This window comes from Pleurodeles waltl, chromosome 4_2 (assembly GCF_031143425.1).
Source record: "Pleurodeles waltl isolate 20211129_DDA chromosome 4_2, aPleWal1.hap1.20221129, whole genome shotgun sequence".
In the NCBI taxonomy this organism is placed as follows: Eukaryota; Metazoa; Chordata; class Amphibia; order Caudata; family Salamandridae; genus Pleurodeles; species Pleurodeles waltl.
The window spans coordinates 532,877,467-532,891,108 of record NC_090443.1 but is presented as its reverse complement, the minus strand read 5'-3'; the positions used below and the strand labels follow the sequence as shown (position 1 = coordinate 532,891,108).

The 13,642-nt window shown below is 39.4% G+C and overlaps 1 protein-coding gene across 4 annotated transcripts in view; it reads left to right on the top strand.

Moving 5' to 3' along the window:
* The window catches only part of LOC138293061 (uncharacterized), a 289,136-nt gene that overhangs the window by 50,615 nt on the left and 224,879 nt on the right, over positions 1-13,642 (top strand). For 3 of the 4 annotated variants that reach the window (XM_069232057.1, XM_069232059.1, XM_069232056.1), the window contains 3 exons: positions 8,599-8,665; positions 8,815-9,028; positions 9,619-9,670. The exons of the other annotated variant lie outside the window; for it this stretch is intronic. In XM_069232057.1, the coding sequence (XP_069088158.1) occupies positions 8,599-8,665; positions 8,815-9,028; positions 9,619-9,670 (333 nt within the window). The remainder of the gene's footprint in view (positions 1-8,598; positions 8,666-8,814; positions 9,029-9,618; positions 9,671-13,642) is intronic. 4 annotated transcript variants of the gene reach the window in all.

The window sequence follows — 13,642 nt, the reverse complement described above, 5'->3', positions numbered from 1 at the left end:
AACATCTTTGGGCGTATTTACAAGCAGCTTATTTACAAGCTTTATTTTTCATGATGCACCGGCGGCGCAGGTTGCACACTGTTAGCGCGTCAGAGCCTTAATAAGTAAACTTACAAGGGGACGCGTTTAGGTCGACAAACCTTTGGACCGCGTTTGGGAACGAAATATTTTCTTGGCATCACCAATCAATAGATCAATAAACAATCAATAATAACAATCACTAATAAATAAACATTTAATAAGAATTTATTATCGAACACACCATGACTTCTCAGTCACAAATAACCACACTAGTTTAGTCAAAAGTTAAGATATTTATTTCCCTATTTGTTACAATCTAATATCATGTCTGTTAATCTCTTTAACAATAAACCACGCCAAACAATCCTAATTAGTAATCAAAGCACGACTTAATGCATCGGCTATATTCATTCAGTATTTAGGCACATCATTGAGGTGAAGCAACTTAGCAGAGTCTCATTAGTAAATGATTCAACAAAGCAAGAACTCAGTCATTTGTCTATTTGCACAAGATATTAGTGAACGCTTTAACTAACCTCAAATTAGCATTAACATATGGGGCTTCATGCAAAACATTTAGTGAACACGAATTTAGAAAACGTCTAAACTAAGGCCTCTATCAAAATAGCAGTTGGTACCTAGAAAGAAAAGGCAAACAGACCATCACAATTTGCATCGGATAGTTACCAATCCAACAGATCAGCAAGCAGCGTCAGTCTTCGTCCTCAGGACATCAGTCGATTCACCATCAGCAGAGATAGGGCTGGGCAAAGTCTCAAGATAGCATAGCTAAGGAATGATCGCTTCCCTCTGATGGAGGAGAAGTTCGCATCAGGCAAGAATGGGGGAGAGGATGATTTAAAGTGACAGGACAATTAAACTAATATATGGCAACTAGCAAAAGGTGCTCTAGCAAAGGTCTCGTAGCAAAGAGAATGGCAAAGGTAAGAGTCCCCGTTAAAGTGTAAGAAAACTGTCCCCATTTTTCCTCGGGTTACGCCGTTAAATCAAAACTGTTTAACTATTCCCAAATTCCTCATTGGATAAGGTTTGGTGCATTATTATCTCTGTCCAATATTTTGGCAAGCACCTTCTACACAGTTTACAGTTCCCATGTCGCAGATTGGTCCATGTTATTGACGCCTTCAACGGTTGGAATGTAAGGTAGGGAATGTTACACTTTGCGCTCCAGTCAGTGTCTTCATTGTCTTCTCCTAGTACGGTTAACCTTGCACCTGTTACAAATTACACTGTTGCATCTAGCAAGAACGTTGCCTTGAGCAAGCCGGTTCTCATGAGAAAGAATTTACTATGGCTTTACGCATATAGCTCTTGGAAAAGTACAGCTTTGTGTCCTTCAGGAAAAGCAGCACATTACGCGTTAGAAAATACAATTCAATATGAGGCCAGGAAGCTAGGCCCAAGCCCTCGCTAAATGAATAAAGCAAACTCTTAACACATAACTTTAATTATGATATACTAATACAAATTCAAACATTATTGCATAAACTCTGAATCAATAAGCCTTTTCATTAGTCTTCGTATACATTGGTAGCCACTCCCCGTGGGCACATTTCAAACGTGTGCATTATTTTCTATGTTAACACATTTTCTATGCAGCTTCATTACACGATATATTGCAAAATTACATAATTAATATTGCTTTAAAAAGACGCACTCCAACAACACCCATAGCTACAAGGGCACGCAAAGCCACTTTGCATGGCTTTTCATAGCTTTGTAGGTATGAGCAAGGCAACACAGCGCAAGCCAATGCATTTCCTTACTCTGCATCTAAGAGGCATTCCATGGGTTTTGTGGTGGGTGTTCCCACGCAGCATCCATGAATTTTGACGCATTCCCGGATTTACAAGGATTTGTGAACCTCGAAATGAGTCAAAAGTCTACACCACCCCAGGGGAAGCGTAACCAGGAAAAATAACTTTATTTCTCCTCGTTTTTTCCTCTTTCTGTTTGTGCTGCATTCTGCAGCAAAAATACAAGGAAGAAAACTCCTCCATTGGTTGAAGAGACATTTTCCCGGACAAAAACAATCATTCCTACAACGCAGACCCCCTTGCACCATGGTTTCGTTGGCACATGGCAGCCCAGTGTGCACCAGCGCAGTGGAAGATGACAGGAATGCACTGATACAGCGCATTCCTGCCCTTTTCTTTTGCCCCAGGGGCAGTGCAGCAGAAAGCCTTGCAGTGCAGCCCTGTGCCAAAATATTGTAAATGAGGCCCCTTGTGGCCAAGTGTGCATAGTATGTTTGTGCTTCGAGTTTTTAAAGAGATGTTTCTTGCACATTAAGGTCTAGATTTCCAAAGACCTGTCCATACAACATAATACAAAGTGAAATAAAGCTACACAAATCCTTGCAAGGGTATTTATTTTCCATGTGAAAGGCTTTTCAAGCTGGAAAGGTGCCATTTTCTTTGCACCAACAGCACCTTTTTATGTTATGCACAATTTTGCATCACGTTTGGCATTACTTGTGGGTTATTTTGGAGGCTCTGCACGAGCACCCATTGTTTTTGATGCACAGCCCGATCTACAATGATAAACAGGCTGGGCTTTTCACAAAAAATGACTTCTTCAAGCAGGCGCTAACAAAGAGAAATATTTTAATTTATCCAAACATTATACACATTGCATATGTGCTGCACAGTACACATAAAATGTGTGCAATGTTTCAGAGTTTATCTATGAATAGGATTTCGTGCTGGAAGGATACCTCTCCAGTACAAAACCTTTGCTATACACCGCACACACACCTCTGTACCATCGTGCACCTGTTGTACGTGATGCTAGGCAGCCTTTATAATGTGCCAGCATTGGGAGCAGCAGGCCATTTTTAATAAAGTTGACTAGGTGGTGCTTTCCCCACCTTGCGCAACGTTGCATGGTAACTTTGGGTACTGTTGGAGTGTGACCTTTAAAATTAATATTAATATGAAAAGCTAGCAATATATTCTGCAATGAAGCTGCATAGAAAATGTGTTAACATAGAAAATAATGTACTCGTTTGAAATGTGCCCACAGGGAGTGGCCATCAATGTATACGATGATTAATGAAACTGACTAATGATGAATTATTAATGTACTAATGTATGACTTTGTATTAGCATTAAGAGTTATGTATTCGGATTTTGCTAAATCAATCACTAGGCCTTAGTTAGCGAAGGTCTGGGCCTAGCTGCCTGGTCTCATATTAACTGTGTTTTTTTAATATGCAATGTGCTGTTTTCCTGAAGGACACTAAGCTGTACTATTCCAGAAGCTAGAGATGTGTGTGTAGCCGTGGTAAATTCTTTCTCATGGGACCTGACTTGCTCAAGGAGACATTCTTGCCAAATGCAACAGTGTAATTCGCAACAGGTGCAAGGCCGCCTGGACTAGGAGAAGACAATGGAACTACTGACTGGAGCGTAAAGTGTAACTTTTCTTACCTGACATTCCACCCGATGAAGAAGTCAATCACAGGAGCCAATCGACTGCATGAGAACTGTGTTTTGTGGAAAATTCTAGTAAGGTGCATAGAAAATTATTGGACAGAGATAAAGATGCACCGAAAATGTATCCAATGGGAAATTAAGGACTAGTCTGACTGTTTTAATATAACTGCGTGACCCGAGGAGAAATCAGACATTTTCTTCACCATTCCTTGCCATTCAACCGAGAAACTAGTAGCTATACTTTGAGACTTTGCCACCCAAATACTTTAAACCATCCTCTGTTCGTTCTTGCCTGATACTTACTTCGTCTCTTTATGAGGGAAGAGCCTTATTCTTAGCTATGCCATACTGAGACTTTGCCCTATCCTATCTTTGCTGATGGTGAATCGACTGATGTCCTGAGGACAAAGACTGACGCTGTTTGCTGATTCATTCAGATGGGTAACTATCTATTGAAACTGTAATTGTATGTTTGCCTTTTCTTTCTAGGTACCAACTGCTCTTTTGATAGAGGCCATAGTTAGATGTTTTTCCAAATTTGTGTTTGCCAAATCGTTTTGCATGAAGCCCAACATGCTGATGCTAATTTGAGGTTAGTTAAGGAGTTTCACTAATATCGGATGCAAACAGACAAATGACTGAATTCTTGCTTTGTTGAATAATGTACTGATGTTACTCTGCTAAAGTTGATTCATATTAACAACGTGCTTCATTCTAGATGTTCATAATCTATGCTTTGATTAAGTTCTACTCTGATTGTCAAGTGATAGTGGTTTTGACATGCTTGTTGTTGTTAAAGCTAATAAATATGATATTAGATTGTAACTAATAGGGAATAAATATCCCAACACTTAACTAGATTTGTGTGGTTATTCATGGCTGAAAGGTCATGGTGCGTTCGCTGTATTGATCTATCTTGAGTGTTATAGATGAGCTTAAATGAGTAGTTGTTGTGAATATTGATGGACTTATTGACATATTGATTGTGAGGCTAAAAGGATATCTCGTTCTGGGAAGTCTCCAAACGTGGTCAAAATGTTCATTGGCCTAGACGTGTCTCCTTGTAAGTTTACTTATCAAGCTTCTGACACCTTATCAGTACTGCTCTGAGTTATAATAAAAGAAAAGAAATCTGCCCTTAAGCTACTATCCCATCGTTTTAAAATCAGTCTATGCTTCATATGTGCACTATTTTTCTGGGATATTCGTGTGTTGCTTTATCCTTGTATGACACAAAAGTGTGTTTTTCGTAAATAAAAAAAATAGGGATGCGACATAAACTTATTAGTGGTGTATCCTCCAACTTTCAACTTATTTGATTTACATGTTTGCATAACGTCTGGCATTTGAGCAACGTCATTATTAAATGGCACTTCTTGAGCTTCTCGTGTATATTCATTCTGAAAGCCATTTTTATAGATTAGTGTCAACTGGCCGGTGGAGGATGCTGGGGTCATTGGCCCTAGCCTTGCTGAAAAAGTCACTGGTAAAAGTAAATGACTGACAGACTAATAATCATCTAACAGGCTTTTGGGTAGGGATTGGCAGTGCTACGTCAAAAAAGGTTCAAAACGTCATTATTCGGATTAATTGACAATCCAAACAAGAATAAAATCATTAAAAACAACAATACATAAAAATAGACTCACATCCATCAATAAAAATAGGAAATAAAGTGCAATTCGGCGATGTACAATACTATATAAATACACATTATTCCTTCATAGACAAATTGTGGTGGTGGGTACTTATTAGAAAGTTTATCAATTGAGACGGTGTCTGCAGAAGTTAAATAAGAACAGAGACCTAGCCCCGATCAGCTATAAGAAAATAGAAGAAACTCCAGTTTACTTAAATACAGTATTGGGAGTGTTTGTTAGGCATGAATTTGAATTCCATCTTTTTCAACAACCTATAAATCACCAGTCATCAAAATGTTGGGAAGTCGCTGCAGCAAAAAACAATACTAAACAATCCCAGGATGTAATAATATATAAGAGAGCGATTAACTGGAGAGATTAAAATAACAAATACTCTTCATTTTTAGACATTCTGTTACTTTTTACAGTTGTTTATAATTACGTTTTATTTACAAATCTTGCTATACTTTATTTTTTAATAGTATACATTAAAATAAGAATGCTTTACGTGATATATATATATGTATGTATATATATATATATATATATATATATATATATATATATATATATAGATATATATATTGCATTGATCCAATGAGTACTACTATTTTCAAATGGAAATAAGGGGCTGTACCTTAACAATTTATTTCAGCCCTGGTGAAATGATTCACTTGCCAAACAAGTGTAAAATAAAGAACTTGGGATCTGAGTACAAATGTATTTTATGAATCCTCTTCATAAAATTAAGTTAAGAAAAGCGTTGTTGTTACACTCTTCTCTCAAATATTCATGTTTCTGAAATTGTATTAAACCCTTAGTGCAGGATGCAGTGTGAAGAACGAACCCCACCAACCATTGTGCCGGGCATTTAATTTGATAAATTAATTCCATGCTTGGTATTGTCTCGCATTCCTACTACTGCATCTGGCCTACCCGGTTTACTCATCAAGTATTCCTGGGCAATTCAGCAATACTTCACCAGAGTATAGGTTAAGGTGAAATGGTGTTAAAAGAAGAATGCTGTGAATTTGTTTACGTTTTTTTCTTGTCTGTTGGATTAACAACGGAAACCATATGATGGAGTACACTCAGTACAGTGAGACAGTAGTTTAATCACTTTTTTGTGATGGCTTTCTCATTTGCATTGATGATTATCAAACTTAAATTATGATAATTTGCTTTTCACAGATGAGTCAATATTTTCCAAACAGCTGTAAAGCAACAGTGTTTAACAACTCTGCAAAATACGCTGCTGAATGGCCAAGATGCATTTTAGTTGTAGAATTTAATTCAAAAGATCCACTAACTAGGCATCGGATGTACTGAAAAGTGAAAGATAACTCTTTAGTGCGAACTTCTAGCTTAGGTTTTAGTATATGTCTTACAATTCTCCCTACCTAATCATTTCCAAAAAAAGAGGACAAGTCAAGGAATTTCTTTGGGGCCGTGTAGCTCTCGTCTCTGCTCTAGATTCTCTATGTATTTTTGTCTGTGAGGTGAGGCTGGTATACCTAAAGCTGCTAAAAACCACTTGATAGTCGACCAACAAGATGTATGGTGTACCAGCCAACAGGATGTAGGTGTGTTGAGGTAACTTTCATTCAGCAACAAAGTATTTACTGATATAGAACCAGGTAACCCCTTCAGCAGAATTCTCTTTTTGAAGGAGAAGATGTATGTTTTTGTGCTACCTGCAAGTCAAGTAGCGTTTAGCAGAGTGGGAGGGGGGCTTCATTTGTGTCATACCTTTACAGAAGTACTTGACAGGATTTGCCTTGCATACAGGGGGAACTATATCAGAAACCCTAAATATTATTCAGAGTGTATTTCTCGTAGGCAAAGCTGTTATCAAAAGGTTTGTTTATCGTCAACCCTTAATTCCCTTCATTAATGAATTGAGGGACTTTTAGTTTCATAAGAATACTTTTTTGAGTATCAAATGGAGCTCTGCATGTTGTAGAAGAAAACTATGCAATTTCTGAGACAACACATTTGGGTCAGATGAATGAAGCACTTTTATCAGAAACAAACGGCCCGCTGGGCCGTTTGCGACCGGTAAAAGGCTTTTTGCCATGCATCATCCCTATTTAATGAGTCGTAACCTATTACCGACTCGCAAAATAGGGTTTCCCAGTTGCTATTAGGAAGGGGCATGCGAATGATGTCCCTTCTTAATAGTGACTCACAGGGGAAATGTAAGAATGTTTTGTAACCGGGAATGCAGTTGCAAAACATATGCAATTACCGTTACCACCAACTTCAAGTTGGTGGTAGCCATTCGCAAATGAGAAGGGCTCCCTGAGGGAGGTCCATTTGCAACCTACTGTGAATCGCTAACAGTGTCAAACACAGTCATACACCGCAGTTTACTATTACCTAATAGTAAATCGCTAAGATTCACTATCAGAAAATTGCAAACATTAAACTACATACATATGGCCCCTGGAGCCAAATATGTCTGCCTTGATTCCAATGTTGTCTAGCAGCAAAACATAATACATAGGAATCTGCGTTTCTATGTAGGTTTGGCTTCTTTCAGGATATGAAGTCACTTGGTTAAATACTCTTGATTTGCAGAGATATTGTGCATTTTGTAATCCTAATAGGCTTGATAAAAATGTTTTTGGCTGAATTTAGATTATCGGGGCATTCTCAATGAGATGCTTGACTTGCAGAACACCACTCCTTTAAACAAACTATGAATATGCTGGAATACAAATATTTTTTAAATAGAACTGATGCAGTTGAGATATTATGCAATGGCCTGGGAGAAGTAGCAATATCCACTAATTTAACCCTGACTGAATTTACATTTTCACACCACTTCTCCATATCTATATCATGCCTTTGCTTTTACTTATTCTTAATTTTGTATCTCTGGGGCAGTGTTAATTAACTTGAAATTAATTTGGCAGATGGACCTTCACCGATACAAAAAGATAGCAGTGTTGTCGGTTCTACTAGTAACCAGGTGCTACTTTCGTAGAAGGAAGAAAGACCAACAGTGTAGTAGTGTTTGGATTTCATTTTAAGCAGAAATAGAGGGTACCATGGAAAACCCTTTATTAGTTCAGGTGGTGCCAGAAGGAATGTAATAAGAATACTGTATTGGTATATACCTGGTGTAGTATGAGACAGATGAAATGCCACCATAACAAGGCTGGTGGGTAGCAAAGTGTGTTTCCAAGGTGTGAATGTAAAAGCTAATTATTATATAGGCATTTAGGATTTTGGCACGTACATTTTTAAAAATAATCTCTTAGAAGACATTTTATTGGTGTTGTGATTCTATATGGGAAACTATTCAAAAATAGCAGTAGAAGATGCCTGCTCAAAAGATGTGCTGAAGGAGGAAGCAGCTTCTTAGCTTGAGAGGTGATTAGGTTTCACTCTGAAAGACAAAAAATTATGTCGATTAACTCATTGCTGTGGTGCATACACAAGGAGCTGACTGGTATTACTTGCTTCTTTTCTAGAGTTATTTGCCCAGATGGATGTCTGAAACAGGAGTTCGCAGTGTGGGGGACTGATATCTACACAGATGTAAGCTTATGCGTTGAATATAGCTATCTATTGTGTTGAATTTTTTTGTAACTTTACAAGATATTTGCCAAGTTAAGCAAGATTTGAGCACATGAAAGAAGAGGTGAATTTCAAATGTCTTATTTCTTAACTAGTGTTTTTTTCCTCAGGATTCCTCTATCTGCAGAGCCGCAATCAATGCGGGGAAAGTCAGCAATGCTGGGAGCAGAGTGAGAATGGAGAAGAGACCGGGACAAAGCAGCTACCAGGAATCCACGCGGAATGGAGTAACAACCCGGAGTTATGGTGCCTGGACTGGATCTTTCATTTTCACCTCAGCCAACCTTGTCTTGCCAACTACAAGCCCTCCTCAACCTCCTGAAGGTAATGCTGAGGAACGCATCAGAGGTGTACCTGACGATATCCTTAAATATCTTCAGTGCTGCCTTTTACCTACAATAACTTTATTCAGTTCTGTCTCAAAAGGCAGCTTAGCTGAAGGGTCCTGAGTGATGCTCTTTGCCATGAATCTGGAAAATGCAAATGTATTATATTAAATGTGATATTTTACATATGTGTTGGAGAATCTTTTTTGATAAAGTCGTAAAGATGTTTTTGGTCTGAGAATGGGACACAACAAATGGACTTGGCAACATTTCCTCTATAGAAACTTCCTATATCTGGACTGACATCTAATATGCATTTCAGCACTAGCATGTTCAGACAGTTTACAGATTTGTGGAATAGAACATCCCTGTGTCAAAAGCAATTTCCAGAAGGTTCGGAAGGAAATATGATTGTAAAATAATTGATTCATACATTCATTTTAAAATGTTTGCTCTGCCCTGTTTTTCTTAGAAGTGCTTCTGGTATGCAGTATATGAAACATCATGCATATTTGAGGCCTTTCACAGTTTCAGACCATGTTTTTAGCCAGTGTCTCAGTATTGTAATTGTATCTATCTTTCTTTCAGTTCCTATTCAGTGCAGCACCTCAGCAAGACAACTAACTCAAAATACAGCAGAGTAAGTACAATTGTTGTGCCGAGCCCTCCTTTATTTAGAAATGGCTACAATCCTTATTTCTATTCATTCTGTTTGTGAGTCTTCCAAACAGACTTTACATAAATTGAGATTCTCTGATACTCAATGGCCAGAGAAGTTCTTGGTCTGAGAAAAGGCAGAACAATATCCTTAATACAAAAAACGTGCAATGGCTATTTACATTGTCCACATCCAATGCAAGACCCTATCCCAGAACCCCAGAAGCCAGGTCTTTGAGGATGGAAAATGCTAGTTTCTAAGTGATAACGGCAATGGATTCTGGTGTGGTGAGGAGGGGGATGCTGAGCGGGCAGTGGATACAAGAGGTAACAGAGGCATATGGTATGATGGCCAACATGGGATGAATAGGGTAAGACTAAGGGGCAGATTTAGGAGCCTCTAGCGCCACCTTAGCGCTGCCATAGCGTCATTTTTTTTACGCTGAGGTGGCGCTAAAGTGGCATTTTCCCCACGCTATATTTACAAAGTGGTGCAATGCATGCATTGCCTCCCTTTGTAAACCCTTGTGCCACATTATGCCTGCATCAGGCATAATGTATGCAAGGGGGGAACGTTCCCCTGTTACAGGGGGCGGAAACATTGCTGCTAAAAGATTTCCTTGCACCATTTTTTTTGGCACTTTTAACGCATGCTCAGAACAGGTGTAAATGGGGCATATCATTATTTATAAAAAATAGTTCATTTTGGTGCTACTCCTGTGGAGTACATCAGTAGCTTAAAAAAAAGACGCTATTGCCCCCTACCCTGCCGCATGGAGTGCCATATTTTAAATACGGTGGACACATGGTGGTGGTAGAGGGGTGCTAAGGGGCGCAAGGAAAGTGGCGCTGCACTATGTGCAGCACCACTTTTCTTAAATCTGCTCCTAAATGTTTGTCCCGAAATAGTGCCAGACTCAGCAGAAATGTAAAAATTTATATGTACACCATTATTTGAGCTCCTGGAAGCACATGTATTGTTAGTTCATTTGAAAAACTTTTTAGACACCAACTGTAAATACCTCTGAATGTGATCCTAAGGTACAGCAGCCCATTCCTCCGCGACACAGGATCTTCGAAGGTGTGACACTCTTGATAAGAAAATCATTTCTATTTTAAAGGCAAGAGAAGGTCTCACTTATGAACTCTGCTCATAGTGCCATGACTGCCGTAGCGTCATTTTCTCTCTTAAACTATGGCAGTGCAAGCAGTCCCACACACAGCGCTGTATTTACCTACTGGCACAATGGTACCATTGTGCCAATTTGTAAAGCCTTGCATCACATTATACCTGCTCCAGGATTATTGTATGCAAGGTAGACATTCCCCGCAAAGATCCATGCAGTATTGGCGCAGTGAAATCTAAACGATTTCACTGCGCCAATCTGCATCGCCACAGCATCATTTTTGACGCCTGCTCAGGGCAGGCATTAAAGTGACGCTGCGCTGTTTCAATGGGGCCCCCTTAGCATTGCTAGACTAGCGTCAACGTTTTTGATAGTAGTCCGGCAATGCTATGGCTTAACGCCACAACTGCGTCAGTTTCTGACACAGTTGTGGATACTGCGCCATGGGACAGTGTATGGTAAATACAGCACTCCCATGGTGTTCTTAGAGGGGTGCAGAGCGGCACAAGAAAACTGGTGCGATCACGATGCACCAGTTTCTTGTAAATGAGGCACATAGCAAAGGTATCCTTTCTACACATGCTCACTTGAATCTTAAATCTTGAATCTGGAAACTTGAAACTTGAATGCCAATTTCAAACTAAGATATGAAGCTGATAGATTTGCATTGTAATGAGTACATTGTGAAAAAAGCATTTTCTGCACAGGAAAAAAAACTACTTTTGTTGTTCAAACACTTTTTATTTCAAAAGAATAGTTGTAGAATACATAGTGAAATATATATGCACACTACAGGGTAAAGAAATAAAACAGTATGCAATCTTGTATGGAACAGCAATACCTTAGACAGAAGCATGATCTAGATTGAGTTAAACCGTACGCTGATGAATTACTTGGAGTGCCATTAATAACATGATCTGATGTTAGGTAAGAATGGACCTTGCAAGGATACCAAAAGAACAAGGAGGATGAGATCGAGGGTATCCGAGTTGAGGTGCAATTAGGATACCTGAGTGTGCAGTAGATTGGGTAAAGGGAAAAGAGGAGATGGAGATAGGGCAGAGAAGGAAAATGAGTTAGGGAGTACTGGGAGGGGTGACGGGGGTATGGTAAGGTCTCCTATAACAGGAAGGATGGACGAGGATGAAGATTTGGGGTGGAAATGAGACTGCAAAATGTAAGATGTGTGGATGTGACACAAGCCCTGGACTTCATGGGCTATGGGGGGTCCACTTTTTGGAGATAGAGGTTGAGTGTGTTTCATAGACCATGTGAGTGAGTACTGTTGTGTATCTTTTTATACATGATATTGTCAGTGCTCCTGGTGGGTCATTATATATTCCACCATCTTTTGAAAGGAGGTTTCTGTAGTGGATTTCCATTCTGTTAGAATCGTGTTTGTACCTAGTGCTAGCATTAGATCTAGTAGGAGTAGGTTGTTTGGGGGTAGAATGATTTGGGCTGGTGTGCTGCAAGCCCAAGGGTGGAGATTAGTAGAGACAGAGTGAAATGAATTTTGAAGATGTCCAGAATGAGATGTTGTTTATTAGACCATAGTGGTTGAACCAACTTATATTTGAAGAACATATGTTCAGTCGATCCAGAGGTTTCCTCACATTGCCATCACTTGGCAGATTGCAGTAACCCCATTTTGTTTCATTTATCGGGAGTCCAGTATAAGTTATGTATCGACCAGCATCTTGATTGTGTGACTGCTGGGGTAGTTTTACCTAGGAAAGGGGAGTGCCAGATTCTGTGCCAAGTAGAGTCAGAGAGGTGTGGGAGAAGGTCTTTTGAGGTATGTTGGGACCATTTCTTTTTTAGATTTTTAAGGGGGTATAGTCTTTGGGGTTCTAAGAATTAGTAGATGTGAGATGCAACATGACTAATTCTTTTGAGTTTCTTTACGAAGCCTTTGAGGTCTGGTTTATGTGATTTGGAAAACCCCATAATGGCTTTTTTCAGTTTTAAGAAGTTGTCAAATTTGATTGAAGGGAGATCATGACACAATCTGAGTTCCGAGAAAGGGATGGGGTTTGAGACTTTCAGCCCATTGTTCCCAAAAAAGATTACTGCCTTCTAGTTTGATTTTATGATTATGCCATAGCGAAGTCATGATGGAGTCGGATATATGGTTGGGCAGAAATTTGTCTTCACTTAGGAGGGCTGATACCGTATTTGCTATAAAGGGGTAGGAGTGGGCCACCTGTAGTTTTTGGAGACCACGGATAGGCAGTACATATTTTAATGGAATGGGGAGAGTAGCTTAGATTCAAGTTGGAGCCAGGTAGGAGGGGTATCTGTGGTTTTGTTTAGCCAGCTACAACTCTGGGTAGCCAGAAATGCCTGTTGAAATCTGTGAAAGTCAGGCAAATTTAGGCCACCTCTGTTTTTGTTCAGTTTTAGGGGGGAGGCCAGTGAACATGGTTTTCTTCCCTTTCCATATGAAGTTAAAAATCGCATTATCTATTGCTTTTAAAAAGGAAATTGATAGGTTTATGGGGAGCATGCGTGAGAGAGAGTTGACTATCATCGTTTTCGTGGTGTCCACTCTGTCCCACCAAGTGAGATGTTTAGGGGACCATGAGGATAAAAGACCCTTGATTTTGGAGAGTGTCTTATTTTCATTGATCAAGACGGATGTGTGGAGATCTTTGCCAAACCATAGGCCTGAATATTGTAGCGCATTAGGTTGCCATTTTAGACCAGAGTCGCCTAGAATTGCTGGGCACAGTGGATATTCATCGGAAAGATCTCCATTTTTGGAGTAGTTAAGAGTGTATTCTGATACCTTCGAGTACTTGTTGATAGCTGAAATAATGTATGGA